At 38.1% G+C, this 19025-nt stretch overlaps 1 protein-coding gene across 1 annotated transcript in view; it reads right to left on the reverse strand.

The window, feature by feature from the left end:
- Positions 1-471: 471 nt before the first annotated feature.
- The window catches only part of SLC25A24 (solute carrier family 25 member 24), a 46852-nt gene continuing 28298 nt past the window's right edge, over positions 472-19025 (reverse strand). The window contains exons 6-10 of the mRNA XM_064371075.1: positions 17002-17154; positions 12390-12497; positions 10647-10814; positions 6198-6348; positions 472-4047 (exon numbers count right to left, since the gene is read on the reverse strand). Of these exons, the coding sequence (XP_064227145.1) occupies positions 3863-4047; positions 6198-6348; positions 10647-10814; positions 12390-12497; positions 17002-17154 (765 nt within the window). The 3' untranslated portion in view covers positions 472-3862. The remainder of the gene's footprint in view (positions 4048-6197; positions 6349-10646; positions 10815-12389; positions 12498-17001; positions 17155-19025) is intronic.

A 19025-nucleotide genomic window follows, 5' to 3' on the forward strand; every position in this document is an offset into this window, starting at 1 on the left:
CCCTTATAAAACTGAATGCCTTTAACAATACCCAATTCACCTCTTGAAGGCTTTGCAGCTTAGACATCTTTTCTGCTAGATACCCTAAATCATCTGTCTCAAGTTCAAAGTTTCACAAATCTCTAGGGCTGAGGCAAAATGCCCCCAGTCCTTCACTAAAATTTAACAAGAGTCACCTTGCTCCAGTTCCCAAAAAGTTCCTCATCTCCATCCTAAACCACCTCAGCCTGGATTTTATTGCCCATATCACTATCAGCATTTTGGGTAAGGCTATTCAACAAGTCTCCAAACTTTCCCATATTTTCCTGTCTTCTTGTGAGCCCTCCAATCTGTTCCAATCTGCCTGTTTCCCAGTTCCAAAGTCACTTTTCCATTTTCAGGTATCTTTTCAGCAATGCCCCACTCTACTTGTACCAATTTACTGCATTAGTGCATTTTCATGTTGTTGATAAAGACATATCCAAGACTGAGCAATTTACAAAAGAAAAAGGTTTAATTGGACTTACAGTACCATGTGGCTAAGGAAGCCTCACAATCATGGTGGAAGGCAAGGAGGAGCAAGTGTTGTCTTACATGGATGGCAGCAGACAGAAAGAGAATGAGCTTGTGCAGGGAATCTCCCATTTTTAAAACCATCAGATCTCATGAGAGGCCTTCACTATCATGAAAACAATTCAGGAAAGACCCACTCCTGTAATTCAATCACCTCCCACCAGTTCCTCCCAGGACATGTGGGAATTGTGGGAGTTACAATTCAAGATGAAATTTGAGTGGGGACAAAGCCAAGCCATAACAGGTGCCTAACAAATGCTCATTGCAAGAACAAATGAGTGAGTGAATGCTGGTAGAATAAATGCTTAAGTGGCCTGGGGTTAGTGGCTGTGGCTGAGTGTCTCAGTATAGGACTTTGGGGCCCACTGACAATCATCTTTGTTTGTATTGTGGTCAGAGAGCAGCAGTGGTCTGAGTTGGGCAGCTTGGACTTGAGCACGGTGGAAGGGGCTGGGCTGGGAGAACATTATAGGATGTGCTCTCCCAGAGAGTAGCCTGAATGACTTCAGACCACTCCACATGTCTCCTAATGAGGGGATATGCCAAGGGAGGGTTGCTCCCCCCACAATATTATTACTCCTTTGGTGCTCTTCTCAAACAAGGAAGTTCCATGAGAACAAAAGGGCTTGCAAAGTTTCTATTAGGGGATGAGGAAACCATGCCACGCTTTTACCAATGCAATCTAATGTCAAGCTCAAAGACAAAATATTGTAGAATACAATCTGTTTGTATGAATTTACTCTCTTGACCAGGAGACAAGACTAATAGGCAAGAAACAAATCCGGCAGCATTTTTCTTACAAAGCGTCCCTGGGAACAGAGGAGCAGATGCTGGCAATTGCACAGAGCTGCCATGTACAGTTGTAGTCAGGGACAGGTGTGTGGGCAGGGAACTGCCAATGTCTGCTACAGCCATCTCACCTTTGGATACCCAGGTAAATGAGAAGCTTACTGAAATAACTGATAAGTTATTTCTGAAGTCTAGGAGGTACTGGAGTTGAAATGCAGAATTTCTCTGCAGTCTTATGTTTTATTTTTTAAATCAAACGTTGCATTTGTAATCTACATTGTAAAATTTTAAAAAATTACTTACCAGTGAACTCAGAGTTTTTTACCTACAATTTCAAGACAACTGATATGCCACAGCAAGCTGAGCCAGGCCAGTCCTGTGGCTCTGGGTCCCCCTTGGCACTGTGAACCCCAGGGCTATAACTCTAATTGGTAAATGTGGAATTCTGATATCACAAAAAATATCATCTTGTGCCAAAAATGCATCATACAAACAATATCTACAAAGGATGCTCAGGAAGGGCCAAAATATTTGGAAAGACTACATGGAGCCAGACATAAAAAGCGTGAATCAAACTGGTGCCAAAGGTCTAAGCTATCTAAGCTATAGGATGCAATTTTTGCTTTATTTATATATTTTTTTAAATTAGGAAACTGAGTCTTAAGAATTTTCTCTAAAAAAATAAAAGTTGGAAAAAAGTCATTTTAAAAACAAATATATATTTTTGATAGAAATTGCAAGTAAATATTCAGTAATGCCAGAAATACACTATCTTCAACTCTCGGCTTTTTTCCAAAAGATACAGAATCATTTTTTGGAAAAAATACAAGAGGTACAGACAAATCACATTCATGCCTTACAAATGTTAAATAGGGAACAATTTAAATTCATAATGAACAATGAATATCTTCATATTTTCCAGAAGTTTGGAATTTCAAAAATGTTAGTAAAATTATTCATTTCCATAATTTTTGTGAATAAAAATAGAAAAAGCTGATCATGTACCTTAATATTGTCATTTTATATATTATTCAGAAGTACAAACAACCCTTAAGGTAGAATCCCAGGCTTATCATATTATAAAAATACTGAGACATTTATCAAACATAGCTAATATAAATGAAACTACATTTTTGAAAATGCTTCACAAACACCAGTTCATCTTTCTCTTTGGTTCAGAAAATAAAAGAGGTAGATTCAAAAAATGCCTATTATGTCATTAGATTTTCATTAAAATGCTGGCAATTTATAACAGAAATTATTAGAAGTCAAATGAATTTAAGAACTAAATTAAAAAGTGACAATAATTTCGATTAGTAAATATTTTTCTAAGTTCTAATCACACAAATAAGAAAAGATAGTTGACTACAAAAATGGCTTTAGTAAAATTTAAAAATGCTATCATTATTATAAATTAAGTCTCCTATATCATAACATGTTCCTAAAACTTGGAGCAAGAGAGAATATGAATGTACATGTTTACAAACTGGGCCTTTCATTTAAATGTAGATATCTAATGTATATGAGTAATACATATTACTAATATGTATCTCTCACCTTTATGCTGTCCAAATTGTTCAAAGATATTCAACAATGAGGGAGAAATAAGCACGTCATTTGCTCATGATCAACCTACTTCATGTAATTTAAAAAGAAATTTCAGGTTACTAAGAATGGTCCCAAGAAGTCTTCCTGATTAAAATGGAATCTGATTTAAAAAATAGGAAACAAAGGACAAAGGAAAAAAGATGCTCTTCAGAAGCCGCTACGAGTCAAAGGATTTTGCTTCCTGCTGCTTTTCAAAGCAATGGGAGAACAGAATCTTTCAATTAAGTTGTCTTGTGTGGATAATTTAACAGTAATATACCGAAAATTAGTGTATAACTCCGGGAACCAAATAATGGTACATGTAAAATAGAAAAGTGCCCACTGAAGTAAAGATAATTTCATCACTTCTCTTTAGAAATTCTACCACTATGTTCATTCCTATTTAGCTGAAAGAAAAATAAGGACATAAACCCTACACTTATTTGGATGCTTTTGCTGTAAGGTATATTTTAAATGTAATGATTTTCTACTAATGGTTCTACAAGGAAATTTAAAGAAATCTATAAAGACATTCAAAATATATAAAACAAGACATTTAAGTATAAAGGAACTGGCATAAACGTGAACCGCCCAAAATAAAGATTAATGATTTATAACTTAACCACACAAAACAAATTTTGTTTAAGCAAGTACATTTTCAGATTTCGGATTCAGGGCAGAGATTTGCAGAAGGACTCTTAAGAACAGATAAAGTATAATTGCGTGGCCTTTTCAAAATGTATTAAAACTATGATTTTTAACATTTCTGTGTACATATAATTGAGCCGAAAAGTTGCATTGTTATCATCTTCCCTTTTGTGAAAGAAATACAGTTTCTTTGGCCATAGACTTGTTTCAATTCGAGGAGAAAAAGTCACTCCAGGGATTGTTGAAAGTTTCAATTATCATGCTAAAGCAAAAAAATAATGCAGTATCATTTCTGGGTTACTCCTAAAGTTTGCTTCATATTTTCATAAACCACATAACTGATGCCTACAGCAGGGAGCACCTTCATGAAGTTTGGGGTGATGCCTCTGTAAAGTCCTGGTATTCCTTCTTTGGAAATGATTCGTCGAAAGAGGCCCACCATGTTCAGCTGTGGGGAACCTTCTAACATGGCTAAAAAATAAAAAAAGAGGCCAGGCTAATTTAATATTCAAGCATATTTCATTATTATTACAATAAACAATTATGTTTCAGAATGATATTCTAGAATACAATAAAAGAATAAAATGTATTCCAAGGAGCCCAAGAAAATACCCTTTTATGATTCTCTTTGTACAGCACCTAACAGTGAGTGTCCTAACTATAATAATGATGGTAACTATAGTTATTTATTAATTGCTATGTTCTAAATACTGGGTTAATTACCTTCCATGCCAACCCTGCAAGGTAAATATTATAGCGATTTTATAAGTGAGCAATTGGAGGCTTAGAAAGATGGGGAAATTTGTACTAAAAAACCTAAGCAGAAAATGTTAGGGCTGAGATCCAATGGTGTGTCTGACTCCAAAGCTGGTATAACGCTGCTACCTCCTTCTTACTAGCCAAGCACTGACAGTTAAATCTTGGGAAGTAAGGGAGTATGGAAGAAGCTCTGGGAAGCTTGGGAAAAGCACAGGGACCTGGGCCTTGGAAATCACCTCAATAAGCAAGAACAGGAAGCAAAATCCAGTGTCGCTGGCACAACCAAGACAAGGGGAGGAGCACCATGTGCTATAGAGACACAGCTGATTGTTGTATCTGGTTATGACAGACAGTGAATAAAGTGGGGCCAGATTATTAAAGGCTTTGAAATTCCCACTAAGAACTTCGGAATTTACTTTGAAGACACCAAAGGGTTGCAAAGACGTCTGAACAGATGTAAAACGATCAGACTTTGAGGTCAGAAATGACAATCTTTCAGCCATGCAAAGGTCTGGATCGGAGCTGGCAGACGGGAGGGTTGGAATTAGACTGCATGCACCTGAATTATAGTCCCACTATTTAACCACAGGTATAATCTTGCGGGAGTTAATCTCTCTCTGCCCCATTACTCATCCTAAAAATGGGGATAATATTAGTATTCCCAGCCCCAAGATGGTTATGATGGTGAAATGAGAGCATACACAAGAAACACGTAGTTCACTACCTTGTGTTTTTCTCTGCAGCCATGACTGCCTCTTAGCTCCTCAGATACTCCACGTTGGTGCCTACCTCAGGGTCTTCACACATGCCTTCCCTCAGCTGGAAGGGTTTCTTTTCCTGCTCCACTGTCCTGTGCCCAGCTAACTCCCACTCATCTTTCCAATCTCAGCTTCACGGACAATGTGTTGCAGCTCCCAAGTCAGGTTACAGCCCCTCGCTCTGTGCTCCCCTAACATAGGGGAGTTGGTTTAACCACGTTGTTTACTGGCTGGTCATACGTCTTCTCTACTCTACACTGGCAGGGCCACATCTGACTTGCTGACTGCTCTACCCCTAGCATCTGGCAGTGACTAGAATGGGACAATGGCTCAGGGAGTATTCACCAATTAATGATGACTGCTTGGTTGGGGGAGCTGTGGGTGGCACTTGGGAGGCTGGGGATGGAGCTGTAGATGACCAAGATGTGCTATTTTAAAAAAACAACAGTGGATGAGACTGACCAGGGAAAGCATAAAGAGAAAATAAAGGCACTAGAATTCATACTTTAATAGAGTGGGCACAGCAATAAAAGCCAGCAAATGGTAAAAGTTATCAGTAGGCTGGCAGAACAACCAGGACACAGACGTACAGTGTAATCAAAGCCAACAGTGGAGACAGTGTCACAGTGAGGAGGAATCACAGCTCAAAACTCGTAGGGTCCAAGCAACACTAAAAAATGATTCCAGCCACTATTTACCAAGAATTTAACAAATGCCAGATGCTTTATTTATATTGTTGGTAATTCTTACAACGCTGTACAATTTTCATTCCCATTAAAAACCCCAAGAAGTCTGAGTCAAGGATCTGAACCCAAATCCATCAGATACCAAAGCTTATACTCTTAAAACGTGCATGTAACACAGTAAAAAAAAGTCTTACTCTGTTTATGTATAAGGCATATGTATGCATACAGTATATATGCAATGCTTCTGTTAAATTTCATGATGAGGGAGCATTTAGAAAAAGAATTTCTGAAAAGATTCCTTAAGAAGGCAATAATGAAAAAAGGTTGAGCGATACCATCTTAGTAGAACTTGGGAGTTCTGAAAGTATGTTACTGGTGCAGCGCTTTTACTGGTGTGGTTCTGTCATCAAAAACTCACCTTGAGCCTGCATGCGAGTTCTCACCAAAGCCAATGGGTAGCTGGCCAGCTGACCACAGGTGCTGGATAAGGCACCACATCCCAGCAACACCATGACTCCGGGGTTTACAGAGTCTTTTGCAAAATTATCCAGCCAATAGGACTTCAAGAGCTGCCAGATAAATAAAGAAGAAAAATAATAAACAATGAGCTCTACAACTTCACTCAATGTAAACACTTTTACAGCTATTCTCAACCTCATGAGAAGCCTCACTTCTGCAGGATGGGGCTGCAGGTTCACAGAAGCAGCAGGCACTGTAGGAAGCAGTGGTTCTGTGGAGACGTAGGAGGCCACTGAGGATGCAGAACACATGAGGTTTGTACCAGTTACTCACGTTCTTCTAAACAAACGTGAACTGCATACCAAATGCCACAGGATCTAAAGAACACCTCTCATGGTGAGCATTAATGAAATAATTCTACTAACTGTATCTCATTTTATACTTTACATACATTTCATTTGGGTCTTACAAAAACGCTGACATAAATCTATTATTCTGGTTTTAGAAATGAGGAAAATTCATCTCAGCAGAGTTTTTTAAGAAGGACTCAGAATCAGGCATGCTGCTCAAAAGGCCATGCTTTATTCCCTATTACTCTAGGTCCCTGTATAAAATATATATTATAATCAACTTTTAAACATACGATATTTTAAGTATAAAATACATTTTAATATGTTATATGACTAGTAATCCCAGGACTTTGGGAAGCGAAGGCGGGCAGACTGCGTGAGGTCAGGAGTTCATGACCAGCCTGGGCAACACGGTGAAACCCTGTCTCTACTAAAACAAAAAATTTAGCCAGGCATGGTGGTGTGCACCTGTAATCCCAGCTACTCGGGAAGCTGAGGCAGGAGAACTGCTTGAACCCGGGAGGCGGAGATTGCAGTGAGCCAAGATTGTGCCACTGTACTCCAGGCTGAGCAATAAAGACTCCATCTCAAAAAAAAAAAAAAGACTAAAAATTTTCAATCCTACAGGACAGAATTAAAAAATTATCTTGATGTATTAAAAAATCCATTGAGTGCATTTCTCAATGGAAATCTTGCAGGTGAGAAGGAAGTGGAATGTTATATTCTATGTTTTGAAATTCAAAAACACTGCTAAACAAAAATACCGTATGGGAAAAACTGCCCTTCAAAAACAAAGGAGAAATTAAGACTGTCCCTGACAAACAAAAGCTGATGTGGTTTGTCACCCCTAGACCGGCCCTACAAGAAAGGCTAAAAGGAGAAACAAAAGGTTGATAAATAGCAACACAAAACCATATGAAAACAGGAAGCTCCATGATAAAGGTCAATTTTTAGAATATTATACAATTCTATAGTATTGTAATGAAGGTATATAAATAACTTCAAAATCTAAATTTCAAAAACAATATTTAAACAGAATTTAAAGAAGAGAAGCATAAAAAGTAACTATAAATCTATGTTAAGAATATGCAATATCAAAAGACATAAAGTTGGTAGGGAGGAGACGAAAGATGTAAAGGAACAGAGTTTTATATGCCACTGAAGTTAAGCTGTAAACAGTTTAAAATAGATTGCTCTAACTCTGGTATGTTTTATGTAGTTACAATGGTAACCACAAAGATAGTATCTACAGAATGCACACAAATGGAAATGAAAAGGGAATCAAAACATGTCATTACAAAAAAAAAAAAAAAAAAAAAATCCAGGAAGAAAAGGAAAGACAAAAAAGTCACAGGACAAAACTAAAAGGCAGCTAGCCAAATGACAACAGTAACCCCTTCCTTGTCAGTAATTGCTTTAAATGTAAATGGATTAAATCCCCCAATTAAAAAATATAAATTGCTGAGTGAATAACACATACAGAATCCATTATACCTTATCTATGAGACTCACTTTAGATCTAAGGACACACATAAGCTGAAAGTAAAGGAAGGAAAAAGATATTCCATAAAAACAGGAACCCAAAGAGAACAGGGGTGGCCACACTTATATCAGAAAAAATAGACTTTAAGACACACACTGTCACAAGAGACAAAGATAGATATTATATAATGATAAAAAGGTCACTTTACCAGTAAGACGTAATAATTATAACTATATGTGGCCCTAATATTAAGCTCCTAAATATATGAAGCAAACATTAATAGAATTGAAGGGAGAAAAAACAGCAACACAGTAATAGTAGGAGACTTCACTACCCCATTCAACAGTGTTGGGGAGGATGTGGAGAAATTGGAATCTTGGTGTACATTGATAGGAATGTTAAAAAAAAGAAAGTATATTCACCATGAAAAATGACAAGGAGGTTCCTCAAAAACTTAAAATAGAATTACCATCTGACCTAGAAATTCCACTTCTGAGTATATGTCAAAAAGAACTGAAAACAGTATCTTGAAGAGATGTTTGCATAACCATGTTCACTGCAGCACTATTCACAATAGCCACGATATAGAAACAACCCAAATGTCCATCAACAGATGAATAAAGAAAATGTGATATATATATACCCAATGAAATATTATTCAGCCTTAAAAACGAAAAAAAAAAAAAATCCTGTCACATGCTATCACATGGATGAATCTTGAGGAAATTATGTTACGTGAAATAAGCCAGTCGCGGAAACAGAAATACCACACGATTTCACTTATATGGGGTATTTAATGTAGTCAAACTTATAATAGAGAAAGTAGGTTACACAGTGCTGGGGTGAAGGGGAAATTGGGAGCTGTTGTTTAATGAGTTTAAGTTTTGCAAGGTAAAAAATTCTAGAGATCTGTTGCACAACAAACCACAAACAGTTAACACTACTGTACTATATATTTTTAAATGGTTAAAATCATAAACTTTCTTATGTGTTTTTAATCATAATTTTTAAAAAATTCAGCACAAGAAGTAAAGTCGTAAACCATGATACCACTTCACACCTAAGAGGATAGCTATAATAAAAACAAGCTTTTTTAAAAAGGAAATTAAGTGTTAGTAAGGACAGGGAAAAACTGGAACCTTCGTATGTTGCTGACGAGAATGTAAAATGGTGCAGCTACTAAGGAAAACGGTCTGATGGTTCCTAAAAGCTAAACACAGAATGACCACGTGGCTCAGCAATTCCATTCCGTGGTAAATACCCAAAGGAATTGAAGGCATAGACTTGAACAGATATGTAGATGCCATGTTCACTGTAGCATTATTCACAACCTTCAAAAAGTAGAAACAATCCAAAAGTTCTTCAACAGATGAAGGACTAAACAAAATACGGCGTATACACACAATGGAATATGATTCAGCCATTAAAAGAAACGAAGTTCTGATACATGCTACAACATGAACAAGCCTTAAAGACATTATGCTAAGAGAAACAAATCAGACACAAAAGGAAAAACATTGTATGTTTCTACATAAGATACCTTGAATGGGTAAATTCCTAGAGACACAAAGCAGATTAGAGGTCACCAAGGGTTTGGGTTAGGGAGGATAGGAAATCGTCGCTTAAAGGTTAAGGTGTTTCTCTTTGGAGTGAGGAAAGGGATTTGGAAATAGTGTTGAGGGCTGCACAATATTATGAATGTAATTAATGCCACTGAACTGTACACTTAAAAGTGAGTAAAATGGCAAATTTTATATTCTATCATAATTTAAAAAATTATGTAAGAAGCCAAGAACAATTTGCTTATACATTTCAAATGAGTGAAATGTAGGGAATGTGAACTAAATCTCAATAAAGCTCCTTAACAAAAAGTCAAGTCTCCTTTTCATTACACATTCCCCCCTTCCTGTAGGCCACAGCTTGGGTCCCATCCTAGCACGTGCCCTGGCTCATGTCCACGGCAGCCTAGCTAACCACACTGGGTTTTAGCTGTTTGTCTGTCTCCCCCACCAGACCTTCAGTTTCTTCAAGGCACACACTGAGTCCTTTGAATCCCTAGATCTAGTGTCTAACCCAGTGGTTTGCACAGTGTGCGCTCAACACATATTGGTAAGATTTATAAATTATTAAATGATTTTAGATGGCAGGGTTGATCCAAGATTTGTATTCTTTTATTCCTTGTATGACTCACATGAGTAACTAACTGTATTACTCACGTTAGTCACATTAGTCACTTGGCTTAATGTCAGATTTTTGCAAATCCAAAACAAAGGAACTTATTTGCTTATTGTATCTTCCCTGAAAACAATCACTAGAATCACCTTTTAAGGTGAACAACTATACCTAACCTTGAGTTTACTCTTCATTAACAAAAGCAATTCCCAAGGAAATCTAATACAAAGTGACTTGATGCATATTCACACTTAAGTTACTTGAAGGTTCAAATAACACATGCTGAATTTACTTCTGGTCACAAACTGTTTTCTGGTTTATATCTACTTCATCATATAAAGTCAAATTCTAACAGGAGCTATTTAACTGCATTTTCAGATTCAAAAGATTGCTATAAACTCACCTCATACACAGCAAGATCTATGCCTGCATAAGGTATGATACCTAATAAATTGGGAACATAACCTTTGTAAAAAGCTCCCAATCCTTCATGTTTCAAAATCTTCTTGGCACAATCATATATTCCAGAGTATTGCCCTGTTTTGCCTACAGCCAGCCTGGTTTTCATAACCTGGATATAAAATAACAAAATATTATTATTCATACTAACTCTATCATCACGGAATTCAAATGAAGTAATTTTACACAGAACATAAACCTAGCACATATCATCAATTGACTGTACAATTTGTTGATACATTCTCCTTCAAGTATTACCTCTATTAAGGGGCTAGGACCACAGCCAGAGACACCCATTTACTGCAAGGAGTATCTGATGAAGAAAGTGGCCAAGGAAATGGAGGCAAGATAATCTACTGCAATCTTAACAAAAATGACTGGTGACCACCTGTGTCTGGAAGGTGAGGGATATGGTACTACAAACACACTATGGGGCAGTGGAGAGTGGGGAAGGTGATACTATTAACTGATACGGAGGATATAAAAGGAAGAATAGGTATTAAGTTTTTTTTTTTTGAGAGGTGTGTGGAGTAATATAAGCAATCATATTAAGATGCTTGCAAAGAAAGCTATATTAGCATGCATACCACACGTTGGTGAAAGTTGTATTTATCTTAAGTCTTATCAGTTACCAAAAAACCCTATGCTATATCAATACATTCCACATCTACAATACTATTTTTGCTGTAAAGCAATGGTTAGAAAACTTTTTCTGTAAAGACCAAATAATAAAATATTTGTCTTTGCAAGCCTAAAATATTAGGTCTTTGTCATATATTCTTTTTCTTTTCTTCTGTTTTTGCCTACTTTTTTTTATTATTATACTTCAAGTTCTGGGATACATGTGCAGAATGTACAGGCTTGTTACATAAGTATACACGTGCCATGGTGGTTTGCTGCACCAATCAACCTGTCATCTACATTATTTCTCCTAATGCTATCCCTCTCCTTGACCCCCACCACCCAACAGGCCCCAGTGTGTGATGTTCCCCTCCCCTTGACCATGTGTTCTCATTGTTCAACTCCCACTTATGAGTGAGAACCTGTGGTGTTTGGTTTTCTGTTCCTGTGTTAAGTTTGCTGAAAATGATGGCTTCCAGCTTCATCCATGTCCCAAAAAGGACATGAACTCATCCTTTTTTATGGCTGCATAGTATTCCGTGGCGTATATGTGCCACATTTTCTTTATCCAGTCTGTCACTGATGGGTATTTTTATTGGTTCCAAGTCTTTGCTATTGTAAACAGTGCTGCAATAGACACACACGTACATATGTCTTTATAGCAGAATGATTTATAATCCTTTAGGTATATGCCCTGTAATGTGTCAAATAGTATTTCTGGTTCTGGATCCTTGAGGAATCGCCACACTGTCTCCCATAATGATTAAACTAATTTACACTCCCACCAACAGTGTAAAAGCATTCCTATTTCTTCACATCCTCTCCAGCATCTGTTGTTTTCTTTTTAATGGTCACCATTCTAACTGGCGTGAGATGGTATCTCATCGTGGTTGTGATTTGCATTTCTCTAATGACCAGTGATGATGAGCTTTTGTTCATATGTTTGTTGGCCTCATGTTTGTCTTCTTTGTAAAGTGTCTGTTCATGACCTTTGCCCACTTGTTACACAGCAATAGACAACCAACACAAACAACACCACACAGTCAGACTTCACAATGGTACTCACCTCCATTGGATATATAAAAGTCTGTGCAGTTGCTCCGGCCATGGAACCAGAAATAAATCTCTCAAATGTTCCAACTTGTTGTCCTTCTTCAGTAAGTAACTTCTTGTACTGTATAAATAAGTTTTAAAATGCACATCACTACCTGCCATGGACTGAGCTGCATCCCCACCAAATTCCTATGTTGAAGCCCCAACCTCCCATGTGATGGTATTAGGGAATGAGTTTTTGAAGGTAATTGGGGTTATGAGGTCATCAGGATGGAGCCCTCATGACAGGATCAGTGTTCTTATAAGAGCAGACACCAGAGAGCTTGCTCTCTCTCCCCTCTCTCACGTGCACCAAGAAAAGGCCATGGGAGCAAACACTGGCTGTCTACAAGCTGGGAAGAGAACCCCCACTAGTCCTTTTAACAGTCTCTGGATAGAACCTATCTCCCCCAGCCCCTTTCCAACTCCCACTCCCTTTCCCTACACACAAACTCCCTCAGAACACCTGCTGGGTTAATCATCCTCTCTTACCTATGTTTTCAACTTCTTTATTTGGATTGACATGCTTCCTTCAGCAATAGATACATTAAAGTCAAATCAAAATCCTCCCTCCAGGCTGGGCACGGTGGCTCACTCCTGTAATCCCAGCACTTTGGGAGGGTGAAGCAGGCAGACCGCTTGAGGTCAGGAGTTTGAGACCAGCCTGACCAATATGGCGAAACCCCATCTCTACTTAAAATACAAAAATTAGCTGGGCGTGGTGGTGTGTGCCTGTAATCCCAACTACTCAGGAGGTTGAGGCAGAAGAATCACTTGAACCTGGGAGGTAGAGGTTGCAGTGAGCCGAGACTGCACCACTGCACTCCAGCCTGGGTGACAGAGCGAGACTCCATCTCAAAAACAAACAAATAAACAAACAAAACCCAAAAAACAAATCCTCCCTCCACCCAACATCCTTCTTATCTATCACTCTCTCCCTCTTCTAGTTCCTGTCCCTTCACAGTCAAACTCCCTAAAAATGTGTCTCCACTGTCCAAGTTTCATCACCTCCCATTCACTTTAAGCTCATTTCATTATGGCTTCTCATTTCATTACTTCACGGAAGCATTTATGCTAAGCTCATCTATCTCTGTGTTGAGAAATCTTAAGAGATACTCTTATTATATTCACTACCCAGTAGCATTGACTCCCATGAAACCGTTTTCTTTCACTGACTCCTAGGCCATCCCTCTCTCAGGATTTCCTCCCATCCTTTCAGCTATTTCTTCTCAGTCTCCTTTGCAAGTTTCTTCTTTCACCTCTCCCTTTGGACTTATTCCTAGAATTCTTCTTATTTATAAGCTCTTCTTAAGTGATCCTGCCCATTCCAATGGCTCAACTCAGGAACAACCTCTCTATCAAAGATCTCTCTCTCTTAATTGCTAGCTGATATATCCAGTTATTTACTGGACAGTTCCCTGTACGTGTCCCATACATCTCAAACTCATCTGATATTGTATTCTCTCTGTATACAGTCGCTCAAGTTAGAAACTAGATATCATCCTTGACTCCTCTCTTTCTCACCTCCATATCTAGTCAGTGATTTCTGTTGATTCAAGTCCCAAAATATTTCTCAGTTCATTCCCTTCTCTATTCCTTAAAGACATCAACTTATACTGGTGTTCATCATTTCTTACCTGAATTAAATATTCTCCCTGCCTCTAGTCTAGCCCCACTCTCCCCCAACAATGTCTCCATTCTTTTTTTCAGGTTGATATTCCTTAAATGTGAATATACTCATTTCACTTCCCTATATAAGACGCTACAATAGCCCCTATCATATAAATCCAGACTCCTATTACATTTGGCCCCTGCTTATCTTTCATCATTACCTTTCCCGAAACACACTCCACCACTCCTGAGGCATAGAGAATCACTTTCAGTCTCTTCAGTGAGTGATGCCTTCTTGTGCCTACACTTCTGTCCACATGCTGCTCCTTCTATCTCCAATCCTTATCTTCCCCTTTCTTTTCGTTTATTTTTTTTAGATAGGGTGTCACTCTGTCATCCAGGCTAGAGTGCAATGGTGTGATCTCAGCTCACTGAAACCTTTGCCTCTCGAGCTCAAGTGATCCTCCCACCTCAGCCTCCCTAGTATAGGCACACACCCCCATGTCCAACTAATTTTTATATATTTTGTAGAAATGGGGTTTTGCCATGTTGCCCAGGCTGGTCTCAAACTCCTGGGCTCAAGCGATCTACCTCCCAAAGTGCTGGGATTAGAGGTGTGAGCCACCATGCCCGGCTCCCACTTCATCTTAATGGCTTGAGATTGAGGCAAGCTTGAGTTCAAATTCCAGTGTGGCAGTTCTGTCTTTTCAAATTCACTTAATAAGGATTTCCTGGCACTGGGCAAGGTGCTAGGAATACAAGTAGCTACTGCCTAAGGAAGCTCACAGTCTCACAAAGGAGATAAGTACAGAGAATGTCAGAATTCCTTGTGAAAGTGCTGTAAGAAAAGGAAACTAGAACAGAAGGCTTTCCAGAGGAACTAACTCCTGAGTAAGGTACTAAAGGACATTCCCCACCATATGACATATAGAAAGAGGAAGGGTGTGTGTGTGTGTGTGTGTGTGTGTGTGTGTGTGTGTTGCTGGAGCAGGGTCAGGAGACAGGGATTAGTAGAAAGATGACTGTGCATGGTGGACATGTTGAGTGGGAGGCACTCCTGGAACATGCAAGCAGAGATGCCGACACATGCACTACACAGGTAGATCTCCGGTGATGCGATAAAGAGAAAGATGTTGGAGCAGAAGGTGGTCAGTGCAGAGATGGCAGCTGAAACCACAAGAACACTACCCCACACTACCACCCTGTCAATGATACCATGACACTACTATGGTAATGACAACCCACATAGAACACAGCTTTACCAAACTGATGATGTGTTTGACAGAGCTACACTGAAAAGACCCTTTTCTTAGTTTCCTAAAGTGCTAGCTATTCAGTGAACAAAACCTAACTGAACCGAGAAGTGAGCTAGCTACAAACTCCGGGAAATTTGAGAATACATACTGCATATTTTGAAGTAATTTAGAACGAACTGGGATTATCCAATGAAAAATGGGATATTCTGCAATTCAGCACGCGAGAGAGGCTGGACATGGGAGGAACTGGTTTTGGTTGAGATGCTTAGGATATGCTTCTCATAGGAAGGCGGCTTTTAGAGTGCCCAAGGGATGAATGGACCTTCAGCAGGAGGGGAGAAAACACTATCATAGACCCAGAGCCCACAAGAACACTACACCACACTGTGTAGACAGCTTTCTCTTGATGTCCAAGAAACCTAGTGTGCAGAAATAAGAATACTATAATGAGTTCTCAGAAAGGAGCTCGGGTGGACGATGCCTGTTTGTGGTGTCCAAGGTAAGAATCTGACAAATGATATAGAGTAAAATGTGCATATTTGCTTGCAATATCCATGGACTTTCAAAAATACCAAACTTCTTGCATACTGAAATAACTGCATTATTTTTGAGTATTTGTTTATTTTAGGCTCTTTCTTTCCTATCATAAAATCCAAGTATGTGGTCAGAATATCCTAAGGGTACCTCAAACATTAGCCCTTAATAATCATTATTTGAATCTTCAAATATTCACATAAGGAAAATAACCTTCCCAAAGATAGGTTCTAATTAAAGTCCTGGAGGCTAGGTTTTCTTTAATTTTTTCTTTGCTTCTCTATTTCCTAGGCCAAGAAAAGGATAGCACTATACTCTGTAACCTTCTCAAGAGTTTTCTGTTGCTCAAGAACAAAACACTCTCCAGAATAATCTAAAATCAACATGAAATAATACAAAAACTATGGAGGGGGGGAGTTGAATTTCAAAGCCCTTACAGTCTTTGATAAATAATGATGGGATAAATAATGGAAAAAACAATCGGTGGCTGCTCAGCTAGACAGTTCTGCTAATGACCATAAAGAGAACCCAACCTCTAAAATTTACCTCTGTACGTCCTCTTTACATTGAGTTAGGCCGAACCAATAGCTCAAATCATCCAAGTTAACAAAAGTCAGCAGAGAAGTGATTCAAAGGTAAATGCATTTATTCACTCATTCACTCATTCAGCACTCGCTTGCCACTTACTACATCCCAAGCTCTGTCTAGGTGCTGGAGTACATGGGGAAGAAGCCATGGCCCTGCCTTCATGGAGCTGTCACTCTAAACTCAGCTCAAATTTACAGCAATGTCAAATTACACAAAGGACTTCAACTTATAAGTTTTCCTTCCAGAGGTCAGATTGAGACACTTTCATAAAACTTAGTTAGTGTGCTGCTTCTGCTCAGAATTCAGAATGAATAAACTGTTACCCTTCCTTTAAGAACTACTTACAAACAAACAAACAAAAAACAAAAAAGACTTTCTTTATAAATAATATGATGAATTAAGAATCCCATAACTTGGTCATGAGAAATCTCTGATTTTATTTAGTCTAATCTCCTATAAGTGATATTCCTTATAGAGTATACATGAAAGGTAATCACCTATTAAAACAAGAATCCCAAAGGCATTATACATTGACATTTATTGAATCTGTTTACTAACTCCTCTTTGTTAATAAATTCCATAGGTAATAACAATTACCTGTTCATATGCCCAGAACTTAACAGCTGTCTCAGGAGCAATTTTGATGACGTTTGTACCATTTCCTCTCCAAAGGGAGCGGATACCTCCTTCTTTTACCATCTGTCGAAAGCCACCAAAGATGTTCATTTTGTCTGATTTTGAACCATGAACCTAAAAAATAAAAGTAGAATGATAAAAAATACTGGTGGCATATTATTATTACTTTTTCTAAAGTAACCACACAATCTTTTTCAATACTATTTCTAACTGCAAGTATATTTGAAATTAAAATATAGAAAGGTTGAAAAAATATATATAGTGATGGGAGGGAGTACTGTCATGATTTTAGAGATCTGTCTCAACTCTAAAACTAAGAATAATTGGTATCTTCAGTGTGAGAAAGCAGAGAAGACAAGAAGAAAATTAAAATTATGAACAACATTCATAAAATAACATTAACTAAATTGTATCATTGATATGTATCATTATCTGATAACATATCAGACAATGGAACACCTTTGAAATATGAACAAGCTCAGTTAAAGAGAAATAAAATGTATACTGCAGGTAATAATATATTACTACATTATATTATATATACTGCAGGTAATACTGTTTATATTCTTGAGGAGAGGGAGTAAGATATTAAGAAGAAGTAGTACAAGCAACTCCCCTGCCTCAGCCTCCCAAGCAGCTGGGACTACAGGCAAAAAAAAAAAGAAGAAGTAATACAGACATGAACTGTAAATGAGTCTGAAATGGTTTGGATATTGTGTATATCATGGCTAAAAACACTGGAATAAAGAAGTCTGAAACCAAAAATAAAAATTGCACCTTCTTTGGCATATGTTGAGGCATCTCTAGGCAATAAATTCATTACAACATGTACCAATCCTGTGAGTACTAATAAAATACTTGACTTATACTACAGATGTGGTAGTCATTTAAAAATACTGTACCTTATGACCACCTACAGAACTGATTAAATCTAATACACCCAAAATAATCAAATAAATCAACTATTCCTCTGATTGTTTCAGCTAACATAAAAGGAGTGACTACCACTCAACACACACACACACACACACACACTGACAGAAGGGGTTAAATCCTGAAGGCCAGCCATGTGGCCGGTATGAAAACGGGCCCCACTAAGAACGCTGAGCACCGAAGTCTCAGGTGAGCTTCCCTGGTTACTCTGCAACACTCTGTGCCTAGTGCCACACAACAGTGCCAGGAAAGTAAGACATGGGGACTTCACAGGGAGAGGACAACAGAAGCTCCGCCCTACGAGCTTCTTTACTTGACTGATTTTCATCCGTACCTTTTCCCTGTAATAAACCATAACCGGGGTAATACGCTTTCAGTGAGTTCTCGGAGTCCTAGAGAAGTATCGAACCTGAAGGTTGACTTTGGAAACTTTTTAAATTTGCAGAAACTAAATTCCAGAGAAATTCATTTTATTTTAAATAAATAAACTTCACAATAAAATAGGACAAAGGAAAAAATGAACACTTAAGTTCTCTAAAAGTAAAGTTACTACTATTCCTAAAGAAAAACACACACCAATCCTCTCTCCTTTTTCTTTAAAGCATTAGCTTTTCCCCTAAATACATTTTGTGATTTGGGTACATTCTGAAGGAAGGCTAGCTTAAAATACTGTCAGAAATCTTTTTGTACAGAAATCTGTGGACAAATATTGAAAGTGCTGACCAAAGGTATAACAAACTTTTAAAAATATCTTGTAAACAACTACTATGTTCCAAAAGGATATTCCAGTGTGCCAGGCATTTTCACATACCTTATATTGTTTGATTCTTACAACCATTCTTGTTAGATATTCTTATCCCCATTCCAGAATGAAGGAAAATGAGACCGCAGAGGTTTCAAGCAGCATGAAAACCAGGAGCATTGGAGGCAAAGATACTCCATTCCTCCTCTCATTTGTTGTAAAGGCAAAGTTAATTCTCTGGGCCTCAGGTTCCCCCTGGAAAAATGATAAAATACCTGCTTCACTGGGCTGCTGCAAGGATTAGCTGGGT

Source organism: Aotus nancymaae, unplaced genomic scaffold, assembly GCF_030222135.1.
Source record: "Aotus nancymaae isolate 86718 unplaced genomic scaffold, 86718_ANA_hifiasm-v0.15.2.pri h1tg000117l, whole genome shotgun sequence".
In the NCBI taxonomy this organism is placed as follows: Eukaryota; Metazoa; Chordata; class Mammalia; order Primates; family Aotidae; genus Aotus; species Aotus nancymaae.